Raw genomic sequence first — 26799 nt, 5'->3', positions numbered from 1 at the left:
TTTCTAAACTCGACATGGAAATGCTCAGCGATTCGCTCATCGCTTGTCGAGAAATGAACATTTACACTGGCAGTTTGTGCGTTCGACACCACAACTATTGGAAACGGATGAAGTAGACCCGGTTTATATTGATGTTAACGCAGAAATCACGCGGGGCCCGCTGGGGTTTGGCTCACCGATACCTGGAGGCCGATAATACCATGACCGTTGGTAGTGTTGGTGTTATTCGCGTCGAGATTTGGTGCCGTTGGGGCCAAGTCATGTGACCCCAAGTCGTGTGGCCCCAAATCGGGCGGCTCTTCGGGCGGGGCGGCGGCCGGTCGGATGTTATCGAGCCGTGGGCGCGGGGAATAGCGCGGCGTCAGCGAAATGCCTCCGACGACTGGGTGCGATTTACGATTCCCACTTGGAGCGCGTCGTGCATCATGCGCTCGTTCTCCTGCCGAACTGCGAACAAGATATACACAAGCTTAATCATTATCATCGTGACGTCACAAGACACATTACAAGTGATCACAATATATCTAAAACATCGGTCCACACTAATCACAATATCTATATTGGAGTATTTTATTAATTTGGATCCAAAGGTATCTGTTAAATCCAATTCTGGATTCTAAAGTTCTGTAATATAAGAGATATAAATACGAGTATACTCTTGAAATATGGAATTAAAAGAACATTACAATTATAATTCTCTGAGTTATTATTATTCGCTAAAATAACATAACATTCCATCATAAGAGAGGTACGAGACGCGAAGTCTCCCAAGGTACGCTTCTAATCTCTGCACATTCCGGTTAATGCCAGTCGCTTTATGAAGATCGTCCTTGTGAGCTAAGAATATTATAAACTTAATTAATAATACCTACACATAAAGAAAGTTAATACTTAGTTGTTTAATGTTATTGTTTTGTTTAATTATAACGTTAGTTTTTTAGTTTTAAAATGAACTTTTTCATTAAAAACATAACCACCAAGTTAGAAAGCTCGCAAGAAAGTTAATCGGTAATGTTAATTACAACAGATAATATTATTATTTATATATATCCTTTAAAATTAATATTCATCCTTGAACATATTTGAAAACAATAAATCTGTTGATGCATAAAACGTCATCTGGTATTTAGGTTAGTTTGACGGAGGTCACATGTTATGATAGACGAGTAACATGATCTATTGCTTCTAGTATGTTTGTAATTTGAAGCCAATTTCATTTTTTTTCACCCTCCTCAACTTAAAAGTGTCAATAACTACTTCCATAGACTATAATGTACTTTTACATGAAATTATCCAAACAAAAATTCAACCCTCAGTGATTAACATTCCCTCGCCGTTGGGGTGAATTCCTCTTTGATTAGTTGACCGGCAAATTTGAATTATCATTACATCGTTACTTCATAAGGTCATTTATACGTAAGTATTTAACTATATCTGTAAATGTACAATACATTAACATACAATACATTTACAGATATAGTTAAATATTATGAAATACTAGCAGCTGCCCGCGATTTCATCCGCGCGGGATTAAACAAATCGAGTAATAAATGTAGTCACCCAGGAATAATTAAGCTTCCCAACAGTGAAAGAATTTTTCAAATCAGTTCAGTAGTTTCGCAGCAAATAATCAAATCTTTCTTTAAAACATGAATTATAGACGAATAAGATTCGATAGCCAATTATGATAGAAACCCGAAAATATGGGTAATTTCTCCTTTGTATTATTGCAGATTTTTTTTTATTTGTGACAATTTAACGCTCGCATCAAACTTACAACAATCATATCGTTATAATGTAGACTGTGTATTGATAAAACAATTTAAAATTTAATTAGAGAAAATAGTGTGTGTTTTTACATTTCATAAAAAAAAATGTTTAACTATAGCAAATTTAAATTTAAAATTTAATATTAGAAACAAACGAGAATACCTAAAAATAATGAACTTTTTGTAAGGAGTAGAGAAGGAATATTGTACCTTACTTTTTTATTTGAGGAAACATCTTTTTACGCTTTTATTCGTTTATTTTTATGTTTACAATAGAAGGAAAGTAATTATTTCTAAAAGGTACAGACGACCAAAAAGCAAGCTTACTTGCACTAAATTCTCAACCAACAAACAATACTTTTGCCTGAAAATTTCAGCAATAATAATATTTGATTTTAGTTTTAAGGTAAAGAGATGCTGTAGTTTTAAAGTGAGGACTGAAATATTTGTATTTTTGTATACTCTATAAATTTTAGTTTGAATTTATGACGATTTAGCTTGCTTTTATATTAAAAATATTTTTATACATAATATCTAACAAGTAATACATTTTTTTCAACTTCTTCGTAACTTTAAACTCTCTGTAATGAAAATGTGTCCTTGTAAAAAATTGTTTCAAACATAAATGTCTCGAAATTCAGTAATGTTTTCGTTCAAGTTCTATTAAACCAATATCAATGCGGTTTTCCGAATTCGAAGTTGCTTTAAGTGTCAAGTATCGGGTATAAAAGAATATTGCTGTTTTGAGCTCAAGTACTTCTACGGTTTCTTAAGTAAACACCTTTTATATTAGTTTCAGAATATTTCAATCTTAGGTATCAGGATCCCTGAGTGTGAAATCGAGAGGAGATATGCATTTCTGTAAAGTCATCATTTAAGAAAGTTCAAATGAGTCAAAGAATAAAAACATATAAATGGAACATAACATTAACGAAAACCGACTAAAAATATAAACATTTTCTTTTGTCTATATTGTTATACATTTTATATACAGTGGCAATCTGTATATTTTCAACTCCACTACATCATAAGAATTGACGTTCAATCAATAATGATCACATATTGTGAACCAACAACAGGAGTGTTTGTTTGTACAAGTTGTATCGATCTTACCTTGTCATCGAAGTCAAAACAACTTGCCCTTTTAGCAAATTAACATCGGTTTTTTTTGTTTAACATTGGATAGAGACAGAAAAACGTTTTCTTCTTTACAATATAAACATGATAGTCTTGCATGATTTTTTATTTTATTTTATAAAAGACTACTTTAGACTTGTTTTAGGGAGTAAATTAAAATACTTCAAATATTTAAGGCACATATATTGCGTGCTCAATATTTCGCTTTGATACTGACATTGATTGTTACTTGTTGAATACATGTGGGTATCATCAGACGTAAATAGCTCTCCGCGGTGGAATCTATTCACACCGTAAATCCTCCACTGACACCGTAGCGAAAGTGGGACGCAACACCTCATAAAACATCTCAAAGCTCTAGCTGTTTGTTCCAGTTAATTTACAACTCTTACATCCGACGCGTAGAGAACGCAGTCACAGCCTGAAGAAATGCCTCTTGTTTATGCAATGTCAATACAACAACTTTTTTATCTATTTATACGTTGTTCTCTCTGAGTGTTTATTGTTTATTGTAGAAGATCGAGATCTCTCTCCATAGCCCTCTCTTTTATAATCTTCCATCTACCACAATTCTTTGTTTAAAAAATTTGGGTTTAAATATTAAATCTATTTAACCTGTAACCTTTAACAACTCTCTACATCTTTCCTACACGGAAGTGTTGGAAGGTAGAAGTAGTCACTAAACATTAGACGACGTGTTTGCTCGTTTATTTATTTATTTTTTGACATTAAAGAAGGAGCCTCTAGCTTAACCTTCTTAATAATGCAACCGTTCATAATAATTTAAAATTAATAAAAAAAGTATTTGTTTTAAGTAATGAAAGAGTACAAAATTCTATACACAAACTAGCTTTTCTAAACAGTATTGTTGTGCGTGTTAAAAAGCTCTGAGTGCAAGTTTTAACAATTTCAAATGGCGCACGGTTTAGACCCGCTATTTACTTTTACTTAGAGTTATTTGGATTGAAACAGGAAACCGAAAGAATGATACAAGGGTCAGCGGGGGTTAAAGAATTTAATATTTCTTTGACCTATATCTTTGATATGTTTTTTGGCAGCCCGTGAATTTATCTCTCATCAAAGTTCCGCTCTAGAAAACACAAATTAATGCAAATAAAGTCAATTGTTATATGGAGTGGAGTCTGAGATGTCTTATTTACGACAAGATTCGCAACATCTTTTTGATATAGTATCATTCATATGCATGAAATAGTTCCCTGTTGTAAAGATGTGGATTAGCAACTTGTTACAATTCTGATGTGGTTTGAATCCAAATTGATGGCAAAACTTTTTATAAGATTATACTAAGTCTTCACGTTTTATGTTTTTTCTTGACAGATAAATATGATTGCTTGTCCGTTTCATTGAAACCTCCAAAAATCATGTTATCATATCAAAAAATGACAGCTGCAATCAATCTACTTTTATTTCAAAAACAGATCATTACAAACTTCATCTTAAACATCGATCTTTCTTTTGATGCTCTTGTTTCTCGAATCCACGATTTTATTGTTTATTGTCCTCGATATTTGTTATTTATTGCTTTAAGTGTACTATCATTTTCAGACCATCCTTTTACCGATCAATTTGTCATGATCGAGATCGGTTACTACTGTTTTCATATTGTACACTCCATTAGATATTCGCGCCCTTGTAAATTGGTTTGAAGACTTAAGATAAAGAATATAGAAGAAGTAATTTATGATTTTAATTCGTGTGCTATTTAGGTAAGTCTAATTCCCAAAAAACAATTTCACATTCACAAAATGTTAGTATTTATAAACCCCTATTTAAAAAATATGTAAAATTTTACATCTCTATGAATTAGAAAGTGTCGCCGTCTTCGTAAATTAATACGTAAAGTTTATTTAATAGATTGCGATGTTTTGCTAACAAGACTTCGTCAAAACACGTTTATGAGGAGTAAAGTTACTTATTAATACAACGTTACAAGTTTCTAAGTACCGTAACAAAGTTTGCATTTTAGTTATCGAGAAAGCTTTTAGGCGTCTCATTTCTTGTACCTGTTCTTGTTTATTTTAGGTTATACTTTTACTGAACTAAAAAAATACTATTACGAACTAAACGAAACAACAAACAAATTGAATTTCTTCGCAGATATGTGCAGGTCGTATCACGATGTGTTCCTTCAACGTAAAACGTTTGATAAATGTACATGTATAAATCGAGAATGGAAAAACACATTGGTACATGGCGGGATTCGAAGTCAGGACCTGCAGATGATAAGTCAAGAGCTTAACCCCTGAACCCTGTGATACTAACCATGCTTAATACATATAACACAACGTAGGAGAATCCAAAGACTTTATTTCATACGTTTTCAAACAATGTATGAGCGCTTTAATGCCCTAATATCGAATTCCTAGCTGTAATGAAACAAGTTGTAAATTCAGTGAGTTTGTTTACAATACTAGTAAATCGAGTTCGTCCACAGTATCTAATAACTTTCTTAAATACCGTATCTTATGAAATACCACCCGTATTCCGTAAATCGACCATAATTCGAGAAAAAATTACAGATGTGAATGAAACTTTGATCTACCAGAGTTACAAATGGAACATTTTCAATGTCGTCTTACCTTGAATTACCACTGTATCTGTGTTTTTTTTTTCTAAGAAAATAAATGGAATAGTCAAAAAAACAAACTTAAACAAAATGCACTAAAAAGTAACAAAATAATATCATTGTTAAAGAATAGCAAAGAGTTTTTATACAACGAAACAAACGTTTGTAAATATGAAGTTGCCAACGCTGGAGAATGCATCAGATTTTTGTAATCTTGAGATTTTAGGCATTCAAGATCCGGCGCACGTACAACAAAACAGGAAAAAGAAGAAGAAGTCCTGAACTATCTCGGTAGATATGGAGTTATATCTCTTAGAACTTTCTTCTTCTGATATTTTGTTTGCGTTTTATAAATGTTTATTTTGTGCATAATTTTATTGTAAAAGTTAGTGTCCATTTTGGTTTGAATATTGTGAGGAATTTCTTTTCGCGGTGTGGAGAATGTTAAAGAATAGCAAAGAGTTTTTATACAACGAATATATTCAAACCAAATATCGAATGACATATTTTTTTTATAATTTATTTTTTCTATTGTTTACTTTTGATATATGTCAAATTAAAAATATATAGTCTAAAATTGGATTCAAGACGAATAAGTTGTTTTCATTTTATAAATAGTTTCCACAACATCTGGCGACCCTGCCTACAGATTTTTTCAGTTTAAAGAAATGGCTGAGAAAATAGAACAAATAAAAAAGGTATGAATAAAAAGAAGACACTTAACCAAGTCCGAAAGTGTACTAGATTCGTTATTGTGTTCTACAGAAAAATATTTAAGCACAATATACCAAGTACATGCCAATTACAAGACGGTAAAAATATTTACGATCAGCTTATAAAATATGACTCCGAAATAAAAGAAATATTAATTGTGACCGAGCCGTTCAATGAAGAGAAATTTGAGAAAGTTACATGAGGGAGATAAATATTTTAATAAATGAAACTTGCTCAACGTAACGTACAGGTCACTCTCAAATTAATATTTCGGAGATCAGAAGCAAAAAGTAAATAAGAATGTGGCCAACGCTGGAGAATGCATCAGATTTTTGTAATCTTGAGATTTTAGGCATTCAAGATCCGGCGCACGTACAAACAAAACAGGAACAAGAAGAAGTCCTGAACTATCTCGGTAGATATGGAGTTATATCTCTTAGAACTTTCTTCTTCTGATGTTTTGTTTGCGTTTTATAAATATGTTTATTTTGTGCATAATTTTATTGTAAAAGTTAGTGTCCATTTTGGTTTGAATATTGTGAGGAATTTCTTTTCGCGGTGTGGAGGATGTTAAAGAATAGCAAAGAGTTTTTATACAACGAATATATTCAAACCAAATATCGAATGACATATTTTTATATAATTTATTTTTTCTATTGTTTACTTTTGATATATGTCAATTAAAAATATATAGTCTAAAATTGGATTCAAGACGAATAAGTTGTTTTAATTTTATAAATAGTTTCCACAACAATCATGAAAACCCTCTAAACTCTAAAGAAAGTTCTCTTCTTTCTTGTAACATGTCTATATTGTATAATTATTATTATTTCGCAGTCGGTGTCGGCCGAAGTAAATAGGTAACATTTTATATTTGAGATGTATTAGACATACTTACGTTTATGTCCCTACTTAGGACTTAAAAAGATTTTTGTAAAGGTGTTTCTTCCGTGATAATTCACGGATATAAAAATATAGCAATGGATAAAAATATGAAAGTTACCCGATGGTGGGACCCTTTCTTATGGTCAACATAAGATATAGTACACAGGATTTTCTTAAAGCTTATTTTCACTATCGTTGTAACGCACCAAAAGAATTATTGGTGCGTACAATCCGATTTTCAATAGGGATTACTGGTTTGGAGAAGTTCTATCTTGATTCAGCTATAATACGTAGTAAGTGAGAATTTTTACATCAATAAGGACATCGTTATTTAGCTGTATATGTTTTTTTACGCAAAACATCAGAGTCTAGATGTGCAACATTATTTGAACATTATGTGTAGACTTAAAGCAAAAGCGCGACTTAAAATCAGAAGCACTCAAATTTTATTAACATTATAATTTTTACCGACTCTTTTCAGTTTATTCGCCTAAAATTATAAAAAAAATCGTAACGAAATTTTCGTTATTAACTTCATATTTTCGACGTAAAATATTTCGAAATCAAGTTAAATTGAGTTACAAAAAATTAAGTCGGAAGGTATACTAATACTGTATAACGGGAGCGTTCTTCATTATGATGTGGATTACACGGATAAAAAGCAAAAAACTTATTTTTATGCTATGTAATATGTTATAGAACTACTTAGTTACCCCACGAAGGAAATTAAAAAAAAAGATAATATAAGTACATGTATGGTATGGTTTTATGAAAAAGTTGAAACTATTTTAAAATGACGGTAAGGATATTTTAAATGTTTTTGAGGCAAGTTTTGTTTAATCTTAAAACGACTATAAAATAAACATAAATAAAATTAGACAGAAATGATTTTTAGCAATATTAAAATTATTCGTTCCATCGCAGAAAATAATAGATAAAAACTTTTATATCATCCAAAAACGTCTCATGTATCAGTAAATGACAAGGGAATCATGTCAGACAATCAATCACAGCTCCGCCGCCATGTAAACTCACTACATCCATTGACGTAATAAGTTCTTGGCATGCGCGTGTATTCTGTCTGCTGGAAGTTTTCGAATCAAGCGTGAAATTAAAAAAGTTCCATATTCAGAGTTAGCTATAAAGTACGGCCTTAATACTGTCCACTTTATATACTCCAATGGATACTAATTTAGTAAAAAGAATCGAATTTGTTTACCGAAAACTTAAATTATGAAGAAAATTTTGAGAACAAAACAAATGAAAAGCTTGTGAGATATTCTAATCCAGTCTAATTTGGTTTTAACTATGTAAACTTTATTCAATCATCAAACTCGATCGGGAATTAAGTATTAAAAAGGTTGTGTAAAATATTACTCAGCAATATTGTCCAATATGAAAGGGAGTCGATGTCATCAAACTTATCTTTACGGGCTGTAAGGAAACGAGTTTTATCGGACCCTTTGAAATTGACAATTGAAATTTAACGCTCTGATTTAATGAGTTAGACAGTAAAAAATAAAATTTGTGAGAAATTCACGTTTCTTCGTTAACACGACAGGGGTTGGGAACATTTAAAACTTCTTATAATTTTACAAAACAGTTTATTCTGAGAATTTACTTTATTCAGGAAAATCGAAAGAATATTGCATTTTGAAAATAACTATGGTAATAGCGTATCGTTAATATCGTTAGTTACACTATTTATAACTCAAGATCGGTCGAACTGATTTAACTGAAAATTGATGGGGAGTTAGCTTAGAATTAGGAGACGGACATAGAAACTTTTTTACCTTGTGTGCATTTTTTTTTATTCCGCGCGGACGGAGTCGCGGTTAAAAGCTAGTACTTTATAAATAGTAATAAAAATGGGTCAGTACTTTTAAACCGATAACCGATAACGGTTTAAAAATACTGAATCATTTTTTCGTTAAAGCAATCAATTTCTATCAAATTATTCGTAAATCATAAGCCGTATTTATATCTTCAAAAGTTAAATTTAATTAATTGCACACATAAATAATATCTAAATCGCATCAAACGAAACACCGGTCGGGTAAGAATTCAATTTAAAACAAACATTCCGCCCACTGCCAGCAAAAATGTTGAGACTCCCTGAAAGAATCTGAACAATGACTTTGAAATTTGGTAACGTAAGCTTCGTACTTTGTTCTTTTATTTGAAGCGAAGTAAAGATAGATTTACTAAAATTCACAATTTTTTCTAATGAAATTTAAATAGAAAAAATCGAGATTTTTTATGTTTCAGTTACCAAAAGTCGAAGTGGTTAGGATAACGATCATCAAATTATAAAAAATAAAGCATTTTTTTAAATATCAGCTAAATCAGCTTTTATCGCAAACAAATTTAATCTAGTTAATCCGAAATTACAAAGTTTTACTATAAAGGAGGACGAAGTTTGCGACAGTTCGTAATGCGGGGAATGTTTGTGGACGTTCCCTAACAATGTAAGCTGTGGCCCGCTCTTAACTACCCTGTAGATCTGTGTTGCAGACCACTAAAATAAGTTGTTGTTAATCATTAATTGCTTAGAAAAATAGCGTATTCTCACGTAGAGAACTGATTCCACTTTCAGATATATAACCTGATTATATTAGGTTTTATTTAAACTATCTTATATATCACATTTAAAATAAAGATCGGCAACATTTTGTTTGATATAGTTCAATTTTTTGGTAATATTATAAAATACTAGTTAACAGTTAAGAATCATAAATATGATTTCTGATCAAACGAAGGAATTAAATGCAAATTTTTATTAGGTTATAATTGTAGGTTTGACCACCCTCATAGGTTTAATCACTCGCATTTGTCTTGTTTCACAAGACAAATGCGAGTGAATAGGTATCTAACGCGATGATCATCATCATCATCTCCCTGTCCTTGTCAGACTTACGTAGGTTCGGCGCACCAGGTTTCCGTCCTCCAAATCTACTGTCATTTTAATCGTCACTCCCTTTTTAATCATGTTCCCATTGCCCCATTCCCTTATAAAAAAAAGTCTTCCACGCAATCCATCCATCTTTTCCCGAGCCATACTTCTACCAGTATACCCCTCCACACGCATATACTTAAAGTTCTCCTAGCCACATGCGATTCTACCCTCCCCATAACACGCTTCTCATACTTCTCTACCTCTAACCTTTTACTTCTCAAATTTTCTACTACTGTTGCTACTTTTAGACTTCCTCTAATATATACATTTCAAATTCTCTCCACTCGTGTTACTCCACACATCTCTTTTAACATTCGCATTTCTGCCACCTGCCCTCTTCTTTCATCCGTTCCTTTAACAGCTCAACATGTCAATGATGTCAAGAATAAATCTTACTATTATTATAAATGCGAATATTTAGATAGAGGGATGGATGTTTGTTTGAAGGTATCTCTGGATCGGTAGAACGGATCTTGATGAAATTTGGCACATATGTAGATATTATATATGCACATAGTCTGGAATAACACATAGGCTATTCATAAAGCTTTTTTTAATTTCGCGCGGCCGGAGTCGCAGGCAAAAGCTAGTATACTATAAACGAAATTACAAGCAATATAAAAGCGAAATATTTCAATTCATTATCTGAAACATTTTCCGTCAAAGGCTAAGACTGTACTGTAAAGTTCGCTAGTTGATGATATGACTCGCTTCGTTATATTTAGTATTCTATTGCTCGTTTTATCCCTTGGAGCAATAAAAGTACGTGGTTTAAAATATTTCTCATTTCTTGTTTACTTCTTTTAAGACTGATTAGTCTTAGCTGCTTTACAAGCTAGAGGTTAAATAAAATCCCCCGAGATGTCGCGTCAAAAATTCTCAGTATCTAAAATGGGATTCGCCTTCTCTCCGACTAAAAATCAGAGTAAACTTGCGTCAGAGTATGTTTACGCGATACGTAAACAAAAAGCCAACCACATCCGTGATTGTCTGTCAATTTGTACGTACAGAAATAATTTCAGTTGCCTATTAAATTATGTTGAAACCCGGTTGAACTAGTGTAGTTTGGAGCGGATTCCAATTCTAATAAATATTATAAATTTTCAGATGTATCTTTCTTTAATTTTAAATTGAATGGGATTGTCACAAATTTTTAATTTTGTATAGCTTTAAAAATAACCGACGTTTTTTGAATTAAGGTTTTCTTTATAAATCTTTAAGTTTCGTATCTTCATTTATCTTCTTTTTAACGCAAGTATCGCGTAGCTTTCATTCGCTGTCACGTGTTTTTCTTTTATTTAAAGCTTTAGTCTCATCGTTATCCGGATGTATTTCGTATTTATTATTGAAAATAATTCCATGTGAAAAGTGAAAGAAATAAGATCAGCCCATAAATTAGATTCTTAGTTACAAATAAACAATCCTCGTCTCTTTTTATACCAGCATTACAACACTGGATGGATTGTAGTTTAAGCAAATCGTAAATCCAATAGGAATCTATTAAGTCATTAAGAATTAATGGCATTCAAAGTTCGAGCCGTGTTAACATGTGTTACGACTAGCGCGTCAAGGAAACTAGAACACAATTGAAAAAGTATCTATTTTAAAAGTGTTTATGATGAATACTAAAACACACCGTGTACTAGTTTGAAAGTAAATTAGAACACTGTTGTTCGATTTTGCCAACAACGTCAGCAGCAATGATCATACATTTAAATTTTGGTGCGCTAAACGAAACCAGAGAAATATACTTAAAAGCTAATTATATTTTGATTGAATAACACTAGCTGTCGTCCGCAACTCCGACCACGCGAAGTTAAAAAAAACCTTAATAAATAACCTATGTGTTCTTCCAGACAATGCTCTACCTCTATTTCAAATTTCATCAAAATCCATGCTACCGCTCTGGAGATACCTTCAAACAAACATCCATCTAAACATTCGCATTTTTAATATTGTTAAGATTAATGGAGTAATGACGTTTGACCTTACTCCTTTATCTAGTATTTTTATAATTATCCTCCAAGTCCAAAATATTTAACCTTTAAATTACAGCGAAAAACTCCACTTATCACATTGTACAATAATTTGTTCTAAATAGGATAGATTTATGTAAATTTATCTGGATTATAATATTCTATTGGTATCTTAGAACTAAAGCTTTAAAGTTGAATGAGTGTCGAGTATATTTAAAAGTGTAATCTTCTCAAGGCAACAAAAAAACGGCTAACATTTTTCCGGCAGTATACGGTGTAAACGAGATTAGAAGATATAGAGGCAGTTTGGTGTCTTTATTGACATTACTATAATTCATTAAAGATAACTTTATATTTAAAAACTTATAAAACTTTATATTGAAGATTAATGCTCCAAAGCTTTTTACGCACGATTATCGTAAACTTATTAAAATTAGCATATTAATTAACAACTAGTACATACAAACACGTGACATCTATTAAATTCTAACAACTCATGCAGAAGGGGGTTGCGAACGTACGTAGCGTGTGTGCTCTCTGTGTACCGGGGCTTAATTTGGCAAAGGCTAAGCGATCCCTTCATTATCTCTTCGAACCACTCACTTTGAGGTTTCGAAAGAATGTTTACGTTTTCGCAATTAGATGCGTATTCGTGACCACTGTTTTGAGGGGTTCGTTCGGCGTTTGCGGTATCGCCACCGGCACATCTGTCGACATGTAAATATGTGTACTGCACGATATGTACCGCATTGGGCGGCGGCGAGCAGCGGCGCGGGCGCGGCGACGTTCGCAGCCCCTGGCTCTCGGGGTCGGAGACGGTCGCATGCGAAGCGGGAGGGGCGACGGTGGGGCAACATGAACGGGGCTCACTGAGAGGATGGTGCGGCGGCACGGAGAACGTGTAGTACTTGGCCGTTTGGTTGTGTGCCCGGAGCACCGAGCTGTGCGTCAGCGTCACCACCACCACGAGGACCGACGCCAGCGCGAGCGCGAAGAAGGACGCTGCCACGGCCGCCACCACGCGGCGCCGCCGTGCCTCCTTCCCGGCGTCCTCGGGCGCCGCCGCAGGTTCCGGAGGCAGAGGCGGAGGCTCCGGCGACCGGCTGCGTACACTCGGACCGCGGCTGTTGGGCAACTCCAAGGTATGCCGCCTAGAGCGCCGGGCACGCTCGCAGTCCGCCGCCGAGGAGTGGTGGCGCCGCAGCCGGTGCGGGGCGCCAGGTGCCACGCGGCAGGACGCCGAGCGCAGGGTGCGCACCGGCACCATCAAGTCATCGCTGGAGACGCGCGGCACACGGCCCGAGTGCATGGACCGGAAAGAGTGGTCCCTACTCGAACTACTCGGAAAAGCTAGATCGACGGAAGCGCGGGAAGAATGTCGCGAGAAGCGATCGCGATCGCGGTGGTCGACGCGGACCGACATGTTGCGGCGGCGGCAGCCAGCCGAGTGCCGCTCCCGCCGCCGCCATCGCGCGCTCTCGACGACGCGCGACCCGACGCCACCCTCCTCGCGCTGCTCTCTACACGTGTTTACAAATGTTCCCAATCACATAAATAATTCTTACAAATGTACATCCAATCACGATTCAAATAGCACTCGTCGATTCACTATTTGCTTTGGGGTGTTTAAAATGACTCGTCGTGAAAATCGGAAGAAAGTTTACCTCCAACGAGCGTTTGCTTTTCGAAACTCCGGCTGCTGTAAACACGTGAGTGTCGAATCGTTTATTGTTCAGACTATTCGTAGACTTTTGTTTGTACAAGTTAGAATCAAATAAAGCGTGCGATTCATCGTATACAAATACCTGACACTGACAGCACAATGACCGAAATTGCATTGGAATACATAACGGGGTATCAGTATCTATTTTTGTGACAGTTTAACAAAACGTGGTAGAATTTAATAGAGCAAACAGCCTATTGTTGTAGAGTCCACGTTGTCAAGTTAAATTGTCTCGGAGGCGGGAAACAAAATAGATAGATAGTGAAGTTGTACGGCTGCTGTATTGACTCTAGTCTACTATAGAACCTATCGTTGCATACATGAGGTAGGTTGTGTAATGCTGAATATTTCTTGTTTATAACTACTTGTTTTTTTTAAACTGTATAGAAAACTTGTTTTATATTAAATTTAAGATACATAATTGAAATACTTTTAGCTCTAAACCAAAATGTACCATCAATTATATGAAACTTAAATGAAAACATTTCAAGAAGTAGCAGTGTAGGTACTTTCACCTTCAACGTATTGTCTGCGATAGAAACTCAGTGGACACGTCACATTGTAGATACAATAACAACAGCTGAGCGGTGACTGGCTCACGATAAGATACCAGCCGTCTATGGATACGTAGACAATATAGAAAGTCACAATATCAATATTACCTTGTCTATACAGGCGATTGAAAATAACAATATTGTTGAGCATAAAATGTATTACAAGAATAGGTGATTTATATAAAAAAAAACACGATGTCACCTCTTTTAGTGAAAAACATACAGAGATCTCTTATATACATCAATAAATAAATAAATAGCAAGCATAATTAAAGCAAAGTTAATAAAAAAAAACAATATTTTAATATAAAATTCAGACCCTCCTCAATTTTGATCGCATTTTCTGAGTTACTCATAGTTTTAATTATTTTTTTGTTATTGGTAAAACTATGTGTTTCCATCTTACTGCAATCACTTTTACTTTACAAAACTGACTCAAAGCATTCTCAGAAAAATACCTAGTAAAAGATAAAACAGAATATGCCTGTGAACAATTGTTTTACTGCACTTTTTAACAAAGATTGAAGTAGATGATATTTTATCATAACTTGCAGGAGTGGCTTTTTCAGAATCATTTTTATTTGGTACGTAATTTAGTACCAAAAAACTTTTCTCGACACTAAAAACAAATGTCATTTAGTTAAGAAAAAATATATGATTGGTTTTGTCGAGGTCTTTCTTTCAAATTTATTGACATTGAGACATGAATAATGGATAGGCAGCTGTTCAAATTAAGTACTCTTTTTTATTCGAAGCGACCTTTGAAATGCTTTCAAGTTCTAAGCTTTTTTACTATTTGTAAAGTGCAATTACTTACTTCGACTTGCATTTCGCACGCAAATTAATTAATAAATTATATACGTATTATTATTAAACTTAAAGAAACATCAAGCTTCAATCTAACGTGCAATTCAAAACTGCCTACTGTTGTTACGTAGTTTTTAGGTATTTTTTTATTCTACCTTCTAAGTAAAGTCGTATACGTGTAACAAACTTAAACATGCTTCGTGCTTATTTAAAATACTGTGTATAACGGAAACATAAGTAAATGTACAAAAATGTACTATTATAAAATTCATGTTATTTTAAAAATTAAACATATTAATTTATATCTTACTGGTAATAATATTGTTTTATTATCAATTAAGTGTTACGTAATATTCTGTTTCTACTTTAAACTTAAACTTAACCTTAACTTTCTATTCCAAAAAATTATCATGAGTATTAAAACAAGTGACAGATGCCGAGATCTCACCGCAAAGATTTCGTGTTCTAAGTGCGATTCGTTAAACCAGAACTGAAATGTATGAGCATGCTTCAGTTGCCTGTGACTAAATCCTTTTTAGTACCACAAAATGTTTTTTTAGCTATTTGTTATTCGTTAATATGTTCGTAACTTTAAGCCTGCCAGAGTGTAAGGATATATTTAAATGAAATTAGGTTGTTTTTGTTGTTTTTTAATAATTAACATGAAACCATATTCATTAATGATATTTGTATACTTAAAATCTGTTAACCACAGTAACAAGGACGCTGGTCCCAAATCATAACCTATTTACATTATTTATGACGCTAGTCTATTTATGAAGTCACTTATCGCGACATGCTTTTCAGAACTATTTATAGCGTGAGATAATTAATTATGTTAATGACGGTATGTTGAAATCCTAACGTATATAATGTACATAATATATGTACACTTAAATATAATACGTAATCCTTCGCGCTCCTGTTTATATTTTTTATAGGAGAAGAATGTAAACAAGCATTGCATCCCTAATATTAATTAATCCGGCGCCATGGATCACAACCAGAGGTACGGAACCCGGAGGTACCGCAAATGTGTTATCGGTCTTAAATTATTTGAAAATCGAACAATAACATTATAGGCTATTCTGTGTTTAGGAGAAGCAACAGATACGATTGCGGAACGTTTTAAAGGTCTCCATTTTAATGTAAAGAATCTAACTAAAGTTCAGCGTTTAAATGTATCAGGCTTATTATTTTAACTTAGTTCGTTTCTATTTATGGTTCAGTATAGTTTACCCAAAATTTTACCCGAAAAGATCGAATAGCTACATGTTTTAAATAAAGGAAGAGAGTATAAAAAAAGAAGTATAAAACTCTTAATATTTTTTGTATCTTCATAATCAGAGCAATACAAGTTTTCTAATAATAATAAATTTTGGAGCTCCATTAAATTTTCATAATTGTTCATTCTTTGCTTATTTATTTAACTTAACCTAGACCTTTGTGTTTATAATAATGCTTTCGTCGAGTCCTTTTTTATTTTAGTCTTTGCAGGTTTATTTTTACGACGTTAAATTTTTAAGCTTCTTACAATTTTTTTTTTATATAAAGATTGTATTCCTTGTGATTATGATAAAATAATTAATCAAATTGTAAGTTATAGTAAAGTACCATATAGATCTGTAAGACATCTATAAACACCCACTTCTCGAATAACTTTAGATTTTACGTACCGGAGAATAAAAAAAAAGTATACACAGTATTCCACGGAAATCGTATGTAAGTTTCTATGATATAAAAATAAACATCCTTATATAAGATTCCAAAACCTATACTCGTAAAATATAACTCCAGAGGGATATTCAAACAAATAATAGAAACGCAGACGTCAGACGTTCTATAAATACGAAATAATGATCTACAGTTTCACGTAAGTGCCAAAGAGGTAATAAAATCAATCTTACTCTCGTAACAAATGTTAGTGTAATGGTTTGTTCGTGCGGCAGGTGGCGCAGGCGCTGGCGCAGGCAAACCGCGCAAATGAGACATTAATGTTTCGGCCACTGCGCCAAAGGAATGTGTCAAATTATATTTTTATTCGAAACTATTGATTTTAAATTTACTAAACAATCGAATAACAAATTATTATGTTAATTAATCTTTTATTACTAAACAGTCATCATCAACCTGCCCTTATCCCTATGGAGGGTCGGCACAGTATGTACTACTCCTCCATACATCTCTATCAGCCGTCATATCTGAATTTACCCCCTTCTTACGCATATCCTCTTTCACACAATCCATCCATACTTTCTTTGGTCTTCCTCTACCTTTATATGATTATCATCCCTCCGCATAACATGTCCAAACCACGCTAACCTTCTGCTCCTCAATTTCTCGATAACTGGCGCTACTTTCATTACTAAACAGTGAGAGATGAAAACTAATAAAAAAACAAGTAATTAATAGCTAAACTCTTTTATTTTAAAATCCATTTTTTTTTCTTTGAACCTCGATTTCATCTCTATGCACGTCCTATTAAGCTACTAAATCGAAAATCAGATATTAGTTCTCGTTATTAAATAAATAAAATCGTTAGTTGTTGAAACTGTACAAAACATAATAAAAATACGGGTATAACGAGATGATCGGACTTATATTTCCAGATAACAAGCGCAAAAGCGACACAACAATTTGTTTCATTTAAAAATAATAATATGTAGTTTTCTTTGAGTTATTCAATATACTGGAGTTAAGTTTCATTTAAAAACGTTTGTTGAATTCATTCTCGGCTTACTTAAGAAATATATATTTAAATTTTTAAATTTACAATAAATTTAAATTACACTCGGGTATTGTGCAGATAGTTTTGTTTGAATGTGACCTATTAGAATGGCCCACCATTTACAGTGGTAAATCCCGCAACAACAACATTTGTTGGGTGCACGAATAGGTCGGGTCTCCCGGTGCAATACCACGACCACACAGAAGACAGGCGTGAATTGGAAGCAAGTCCGCGTTTAGTCTGATGAGTGTGGTGCTGAATGCCTAATTTTAGTCCACGTTACCTTCCCACCCTTCTCTTATAAGTAAAGGACGGGAAGGGGAAGTGGATTTGACGGAAGAGGGATCGCCTAGGAAGAGGACATATCCTCTTTCTGTAGACCCCCTCCTCTGTCGATTAAAGGCAGGCAACGCATCTGCAATAGCGGATGTCTATGGGCAGCGGACGCTTCGCTGTTTAAGCGGACTCAGGTGCCCGATTGCTCGTTTGCACCTTATGATATAAAAACAAAAACCTATAGTTAATACAGTTCAAATATTAAGTATTAAAAAAGTATTGTAATGCTAATAAAATGCTTTAAACGCTTCATTACAATTCAAGAATTTAAAGTTATTTAATTAAAATCGGATCCAGTGTGTGTTGTAAGCGATAAAAATCGTCGAACGACTTTTCAATGAATTTATGGGCTTTTGTTTTTCGAGGTTTTAAAATGCCGTTGTATACCGATCGTACAGTCGTTTTCGTTAACCGTTATTGTTCTGTAGTTACTTGCGTAAAATATTTTTAGCGTGTGTATATTTGAAATATAGAATGAAATGAAGAAAATTTATGACGCATAAGTAAATGTGCGTTTGAATGTTGTCATTTCATTTATCAGTCCGCCTATGTATATAATGTATTTTTTTAAGTTGTAAACAAAAATCTTCGTACGGAATAATTAAACCTCTTTATAGCATAAAAATTTACAAAGTAAAATTTAAAGCTTATTTACACTATAAATTATATTAAAATAGTAAGCTCGCTTAAACTTTTTATTGTTAACTTTTTGTACATATGTATGTACTATGTGTATTCGGTGTAGCGTCAAACTTTGCAGTACTTTATTGACAATGACATCGTCGCGACTTTGACGGTGAGCTTTCATGAATAATCATCGACTTTGACTGAGCTTTCGTTTTATAACTTTCATATACACGACGGTACAATTTGCATTTTTAGACGAACTCTATTTTACCTAAAATTTCTATTCAAGGTGTATAAAGATATATTACCTTGTAGAACTTCGTCTATTTATATAGATTATACATAATATGCCGAGATGATAAATCTATTCAGAATGTAATATATAAACAGAATCAATATAAAAGGAAAAATAGAGTCTTATATTGATTCCGTTTATATATTACATTATATACATAGTTAGTTGATTCTTTTTTTATACCAGAAGGTGGCAAACGAGCGATTCTTACGAAAACCTAAAACTAATAAAAACTCAATACTTTTGCAACAACATATTTCAAATAGTTATTTCAAGTTAAAAGCTTAAAAATTATATAAATATTAAAACACTTGGCCATTTTATATTTGAAACGTAATAAACGTACCTTTAGGAGAGATGAGAAGTGCACTTAGGCGCTCAGGTAGACTTTAACTTTCTAATGGACAATGTATAAGACAACATAAAAGTTATAGTATGTATACATTGAAAACATCAGAACGACGTCCAAAATGCGTTTATTACGTTGTTAAAATACTTATAATGTAACTATTTACATCTTTATATCAATAATTCCATTTAACTCTAATATCTACTACTTATACTACGACATGGAATACATATATAATTCTTTATTTAACAGATATAGCACAGGCAACATAGATAAGTATTGGACATACGATTTTATACTACATACAAAAGGCGTTTGGAGTGCTAATTACTAAGGAAATAAAGAAACTAAAATCATGGACCAAAAAATTAACAAATTAAGCTATGGTGTCTAAAGAGAATGAATATATCATATTAAGGATATACTAAAAAAGGCAGGATTAAAAGAGATAAATACTTTTAAAGTCTTTATTAGCCTAGATATGTATAAAACACATCAGAAATCATCGTCTTATCTTTTAAACAAGACTTCAATTTAGTATTGACTATATATAAAAGAAGAAAAATAGTACTAATGTTAATAGCATAGTTTTCTTATTAAAACGTTTAGAACTAAACAATCTTGGATATTTGTGCCGCACAAAGATTTGTAGAGTGAGTATTGTTTACTCCGTTACGGGCTTCCGCTATCTTCTTTCCCCAGTTTCTATAATGTTTAAGCTAATAAAGAGCGGCTTAAGCGAATCGAAATAAAAGCTTAAATGTTACTTCTGTCTTTCCTCTCTTCCGTTGATTATAATTAGACAATGCCTTTACAAATGCAGATGTCCATGCTTGGCTATTTCAACAAATTTAAGTGGCCGCACGCTCATTTGCCAACTTATAATATAAAAAAATAGAACAGATGCATAAATATATATGTATGGACCTATCACCATTACATATACACTTACCTACCTTTAAATGTACATATACATATCTGGCATAAAAAATTGAGTTTTGGTTCCTCATCTAATTTGCCCTTACTCGATCAAGAATACTAGCAAAATGTAGAAAAGAACATTTCTGAAATAACCGGTATTATTTTAAATGTTAACTATGTATGTATAGCAATAGAAAGCTTGTGAAGATGAAGTTTTTCCGGAATAAAGGGTTAGCCTTTACATTTTAATACGATTGATTGATCATTTAAAACGGTGAGACTAGAAACAGTCATTTCAGATTGTACTTGAAAGTTTAATAAATAATGTATCAGGATTATCTGTAGGCATTATCCAAATTTTTCACCGTTTGAACAAAATATCGATAAAATGGAACCACAGAATTTCTTCACGTTATAAATAAGAATTATAATAACGTGGGTTCAGGATCAAAGCTTTATTGAAATTGTCCGAATTTCTTATTAGAAGTTTGAGAGAGTCTTATTCAGAAGTTACAGAAATACTTTTTTCATTTGAATTTACTTTTTATGTGTCATCAAGTTATTTTCATGAAGAATCGAAAAATACAAGGATTAAACTTTTCTAAGAGTTTTGCAAATTGTGTGTTTAATATTGTTAGTTAATGATTTCAAAATCGTATGGCAATGGCGATGTGGGCCTAGTACCAATATTTGTGACAAACGCCTTTGTATCGCCATCGTCAATTATGTCATAATTAGTATGTGAATTTTGGTGTACTTTACATTCGATAAAAATTTTAACACAAATTTTTTCGATGACAACACATTGGCGATTGTCACAAATATTTGTGCTAGGCCCACAGAACGTGTATTTTTTAATTAAGTTAGATAAAATAAAGTAATATTTCTTAAAAACAGTTGAAATCATTATTACTTGACTTATTTTAATCTACTTTCACTGAATTTTCAATTGCATTAGTAACTTTTTAAAGTCAAAATTATAATTGAATACAGAAACTCTTGTACTCAATTTCGAAAGGTTATCAGTTTATTAAAAGCGGTTTGCGGGCGATATATTGTGCCGTAATCGCGCTGATTTAATACACGGAAATGAATATCGGATATCACAGGATAAGCTTGTGACTTAAATTTTACCCTAGTGGTAAAGAAAAATAAAGTTTACAGGTTAAAAGTTTTAGTGTGCCGTAAAACCTAATGGTATCAAATAGGTCACTGTAAGCCAACCTTAATGTACTGCAGAACTTGTGTGTGGATTCAGCCAAGTACCGATCGTTTATTATCATTTGAACACGCGGTTTATTGCTGAAAGAAAATAGAATAAGCTCTTTGGCTTTCCGAAAGAAAAACCTCTTTATTAATTTATATGTTACAGACTTTTATACTAGATTTGTCGAAACATTGTGTGTTCAATTTTTGTTTTTCATTTGTACAAACTATTTTGTTATAAAGGCATTATTTAAATCAATAAATATTACATCATTTTCTTATATAATCTAAGATCCATGTGAAATCCTACTGATATGCCGAGTGAAAAACAGAAAAAGTAGTTCCACAATCACTATTTGCACTTTAACCAAAAAGCATTATATAAAAATCTTACTAATATTATATATGCAAATGATTGGATGAAAGGATGTCTGTTTTGAACATATCTCCAGAACGGCTCAACGGATCTTGATGAAATTTGGCAGGGTTGTAGAACATAATCGTAGTCTAGAAGAACACATAGGTTTTTTTTTATTCCAGGCGACGGTTTTTTTTATTGTATTCAAAGAAATAGAATAAAAAAAACATAAGAAATAGAATAGAATATACTTTGTCTAAGTTAAGATATGTGTACGATATGTTTGATCGATTGAAACTCCAAAAATCACAAAGAATTATTTTCCATTAAATATACATTAATCAAGTCGTAGTATAATGAACAAAATCATTCGTTACTTTAATATAGTCACGTAGAGTAAATTAAAAACAAGCGACGCTTTGGCGTCACATAATCTAATATTATAAATGCGAATGTGTAGATGGATGGATGAATACTTATATTGTGCACATGCGTTATAGTACTTGTTACTATGTAAATGCGAATATTTAGATGGATGGATGTTTGTTTGAAGGTATCTCGAAAACGCCTCAACGGATCTTGATTAAATTTGACATTGATGTAGAACATAGTGTGGAAGAACACATAGGCTATTTATGACGTTTTTTTAACCCTACGCGATCGGAGTCGCGGGTGACAGCTAGTGTAAGGTACATTTAATTTAGTTATTAACATAAACGTAGATTAATAAATATATTGCTTAGCGATTTGCTTCTAAGTAATTGTTGCGTCGTACATATTCATTATTAAAGCCTTTCTTTTTAAGGTTAAGATAATAAAATGATTTTTATGATATTTTTACATCTGCTAAAAATATATATTTTAAATAATTTATATATTTTAGTTCTAGTGAAAAATATGTTATAAAAATATTTAATATACAACCATCATCATAAACATTTTTGAAAGTTAAGAAGAGTGTTAAAGGGATTTAGTCCTTTTAATATAAACGAAAAACATAACCTTTTCTAACCAAATATTTTAGAAGTTTCTAATATATGCCGTAATTTAATATACGAATAACATTGAAAACATATTTGTATTCTAATAGTTAATATCATGGTCTCTAAAATAAATTCGAATTCTTGAACGAAGGAACTCCATTCAACTCTACTAACAGTTAGGTAGATTTTCTCGGCTTTTGTTTGAGTAATTTTAACCTAATTACAGCTTTGCCAAAATGAAAAAATACGGAGCAAAGCAAAGCCGTTTTTTTACTCTGTATTTATCTTTATAAATAATATTGGTTTTAATGAGAATAAAAAATAAAAAATAAAAGAGACAATTTTTGTAAGTTTTTTTAATGCTAACTTCATTTTTGTAATCTTGTAAAAGATACTATTATCGAAAGAATATAAAAAACAAAAACGCACACATTTGCATTAATAGCACTTGTTAATAATTAAGAGCCGTAATAAATTATCTTATATAAGCCGAAATTAATAACTTTTATCCAAGTTTAATTTGAACTGAAATTCTGTTGTTAGAATTTTAATCAATGTTAAATTAAACTTAAATTAGTTTTCCATTTTCTGATTTGTATATTAACAACTGTATCTTAACATTTTACTGCTATTGAAAATAAAATAAAATCTATGCTTATTTAGAACCGTAAATAAAATATTTTTTAGTATATACAAGACTTACCCGTGACAATTTTTCATCTGAGATTTCATAAAAATTATCAAAAATATGTTATATTTATATGAGAAGTAGCAATACAATTATTTATAGCGGCCGTACACAAGCCAGTAAAATGGTATGACATTTCCGAGTAATACGGCTCTGACCTCCATTACAGTACGAAAGCCGAACAATGGAAAATATAAAGTGGCCCAGCTATTCATACCACTGATCTAACTATAAGCTACTTATGTCTTCCTTGATGAAACGTTGCTATTTTTTAACATAATCACTATGGATAATTAAAAGAAAGAGAGAATAAATGTACCTAATAGATAGTACCAAACAACGCTTATAGGATTTCTCAAGTTAATAATATTCATAAGGTGTACATGATAAACACATCTATATATATAAAAGAAAGTCGTGTTAGTTACACTATTTATAACTCAAGAACGGCTGAATCGATTTGACTGAAAATTGGTGGGCAGGTAGCTTATGACCAGGAAAAGGACATAGGATAATTTTTACCCCGTTTTCTATTTTTTTATTCCGCGCGGACGGAGTCGCGGGTAAAAGCTAGTTTAAAATAAAATTAACTTTTTTTAGAAGCGTATATTGAGAAACATGAATAGAAAGGACAACTAAAAATACAATGACATTAAGAATGTGTTCTTTTTTCTATATTTTAAATTCTTCTTTTTTCTAAATGCAATTTCACTAAAATGTGTAAAATCTCCTTGAACATTAGGTATCAATTAACTGTCTGCTCAAAATAAAAAGTTTTGTATAATACTAATAGTATCTAATTTTCTTTCCTAACAATAAGATGTGCACATACAGACGGCTGAAATCCAATCAAAGATGGTAAACATTGATTTGGGTAAGTCGAAGCACAAATATTTAGCAGCTCAATATACTGGGACATTGTTAATTAATAAATGGCACAATATCAATCACGTATGGCAATAATACATCGATCGCTTTTAAAAGCTTTATTAATTGATCATCTTTAGAATCAAATACATTTTTTATTAATATTTAGCAGATAAAAATGTGATTAGATTATATCTAAACTGACTGTTCTCGGCGATATATTTTAACTTTTACAAAAAATAATTTTAAAATACAGAGATTTCTCAAAAAATTAATTTCAGTAAAATTATTTCTTTATTTTCCACTCTCTATAGTACAATATTAAGAAAACGAATTAAATAATATCAATGTAAATCATATTTTAATTTATAAATTGCTTGAAGCAATAAAAAATAGAAGGTTAATCTTAATGAACTGTCAGCTGACAAGCTTAATAATTTAATTTAACTGTTTAATCTGTTTAAGGCAAATTATTATCACCCGACAGGTTGGATCACGACGTGTCAACAAATGTAGAAAGCGAAAAGCGCTAAATCACTGTTGAAAAGTTTGTTTTTAAATATTTATTTAACGAATTAAAATAGCGAAACGTAGTAGTTATAATTAGTTGCTACAACGTAGGTATTAGGTTCTATTATATGAAATACTTATAATAGTGAATCATTAATATATTGTAAAAAGACCGATTGCGACCTTAGAAATAGATTTTCAGCAATTCTTTTCGTTTAAATTTTATATCTTATCCGTTGTTGTTTGTATTAAAACATCTATATATAAAAGAAAGTCGTGTTAGTTACACTATTTATAACTCAAGAACGGCTGAATCGATTTGACTGAAAATTGATGGGCAGGTAACTTAGAACCAGGAAACGAACATAGGATAATTTTTACCCCGTTTTCTATTTTTTATTCCGTGCGGACGGATTCGCGGGTAAAGGCTAGTTTTTAATAAGAACAATAACATTTTAGTATGCATTAGCAGCAGACGAAGTCGCTGGAAAAAGTTATAAATTTTAATTTCGGTATAGTTACATATAACATTAAAAAAAAAACTTTCAGCCGTAGACAAGCGAATTGTCTTGAGCGCTAAAGAAGCCATAAATAAATTATTAAGAACGGTCTTAATTTTCACTTAATTATAACCACTCACAAAGACCCTTTATAGCGTTGTTTAAAAATATTAACATTTCAATTTTGAGAAGGATTATCTGGTTATATAATTTAAAAGAATCTTAACTTGTTATGATGGCAGTGGGAAGCACTGTCCTGAAGGGAACATTGTAGCGCCCACAACGACCCTTTTAACCAAATTCTATTTAAACAAGTAAAGCTAATTCAACCACTTTCTTTTATAAAGCTTTTTATCTATTCTAATATAAAAATATATTAAAGATCACTTTTAAAAACAAGTAACTTCGAGTATATTATATTTTTGAATTCATTATCATTGGAACTCTATAAACCCAATGGTTTTATACTTTTATAACCGTGGGCTAATAAAAAGTTACTATGTTTAAATTAGAAAAAAAAAACAAAATCTCCGAACTCAATTCAACAAAAAAAAACTAATTGTTTAGCACCAGACAGTTGATGTAACAAATTAAAAACTTTTTACGCCTTATGCCTTTTGAATTTTCCAAAAACATTTAAAATTGTGCAGATTATTCATAGACTCGTATAATTTGCTATTTCTATATCCTACAAGCAATGAATTTGAAAAAACCATTGCTGTGTGTTTTCGATACTATTGTTAAAAACGATTGTTTATTTCACAGTTTGAATTAAATATGTTACTATGTGAATTTATTATTTAATAAAAAGGTTCCCAATATCTTTGGCAAAGCTTAATATAATCATTTTATATGCCTCTATATCTTGAATACCATATCGTTTTACAGGTACGTAGAGACTTCTTGATTACCTACTACAGTTGTGTAATATTTTACGACGTCGTAAAAACATCAGACATATAGAAATGGAATATGTCGTAAAATAAATCTAATTTAATGAATTTGAAATGAATTTTTTTGTATATCATTAAGTAGGTAGTTACAAATGTTTTCTACCGAGTATGTAAAATTGTATTAGGTTTATGCCAGGAGTAATTTTCGTAAATTTACATTATGAATAGTAGGTACTTAAATACATATTAAATAATGTTTATTACATATATGTTATCGCCTCAAGACTTATTAATGCTTCCCAATATTACGTGACTCATTTTCGGTAAAATTATTATTATTCCGATATCTCACTGGCAAATATTGAGTTTAAGATTTTATATAATTTAGCTCCTATTATGTAAGTACACGACTCCCAATGTGTATAAGTTA

General features: G+C 32.1%; 1 protein-coding gene across 1 annotated transcript in view; it reads right to left on the bottom strand.

Annotated features, from left to right (window-relative positions):
• Positions 1-283: 283 nt before the first annotated feature.
• LOC106720665 overlaps positions 284-26799 on the bottom strand; it is a 39983-nt gene continuing 13467 nt past the window's right edge. Inside the window, exon 7 of the mRNA XM_045679066.1 lies at positions 284-447. Coding sequence (XP_045535022.1) covers positions 362-447 — 86 coding nt within the window. The 3' untranslated portion in view covers positions 284-361. The remainder of the gene's footprint in view (positions 448-26799) is intronic.

The sequence above is a fragment of the Papilio machaon genome, chromosome 8 (genome assembly GCF_912999745.1).
Source record: "Papilio machaon chromosome 8, ilPapMach1.1, whole genome shotgun sequence".
In the NCBI taxonomy this organism is placed as follows: domain Eukaryota; kingdom Metazoa; phylum Arthropoda; class Insecta; order Lepidoptera; family Papilionidae; genus Papilio; species Papilio machaon.
The sequence above is the reverse complement of the archived record's forward strand: the minus strand, read 5'-3'. Positions and strand labels throughout refer to the sequence as shown.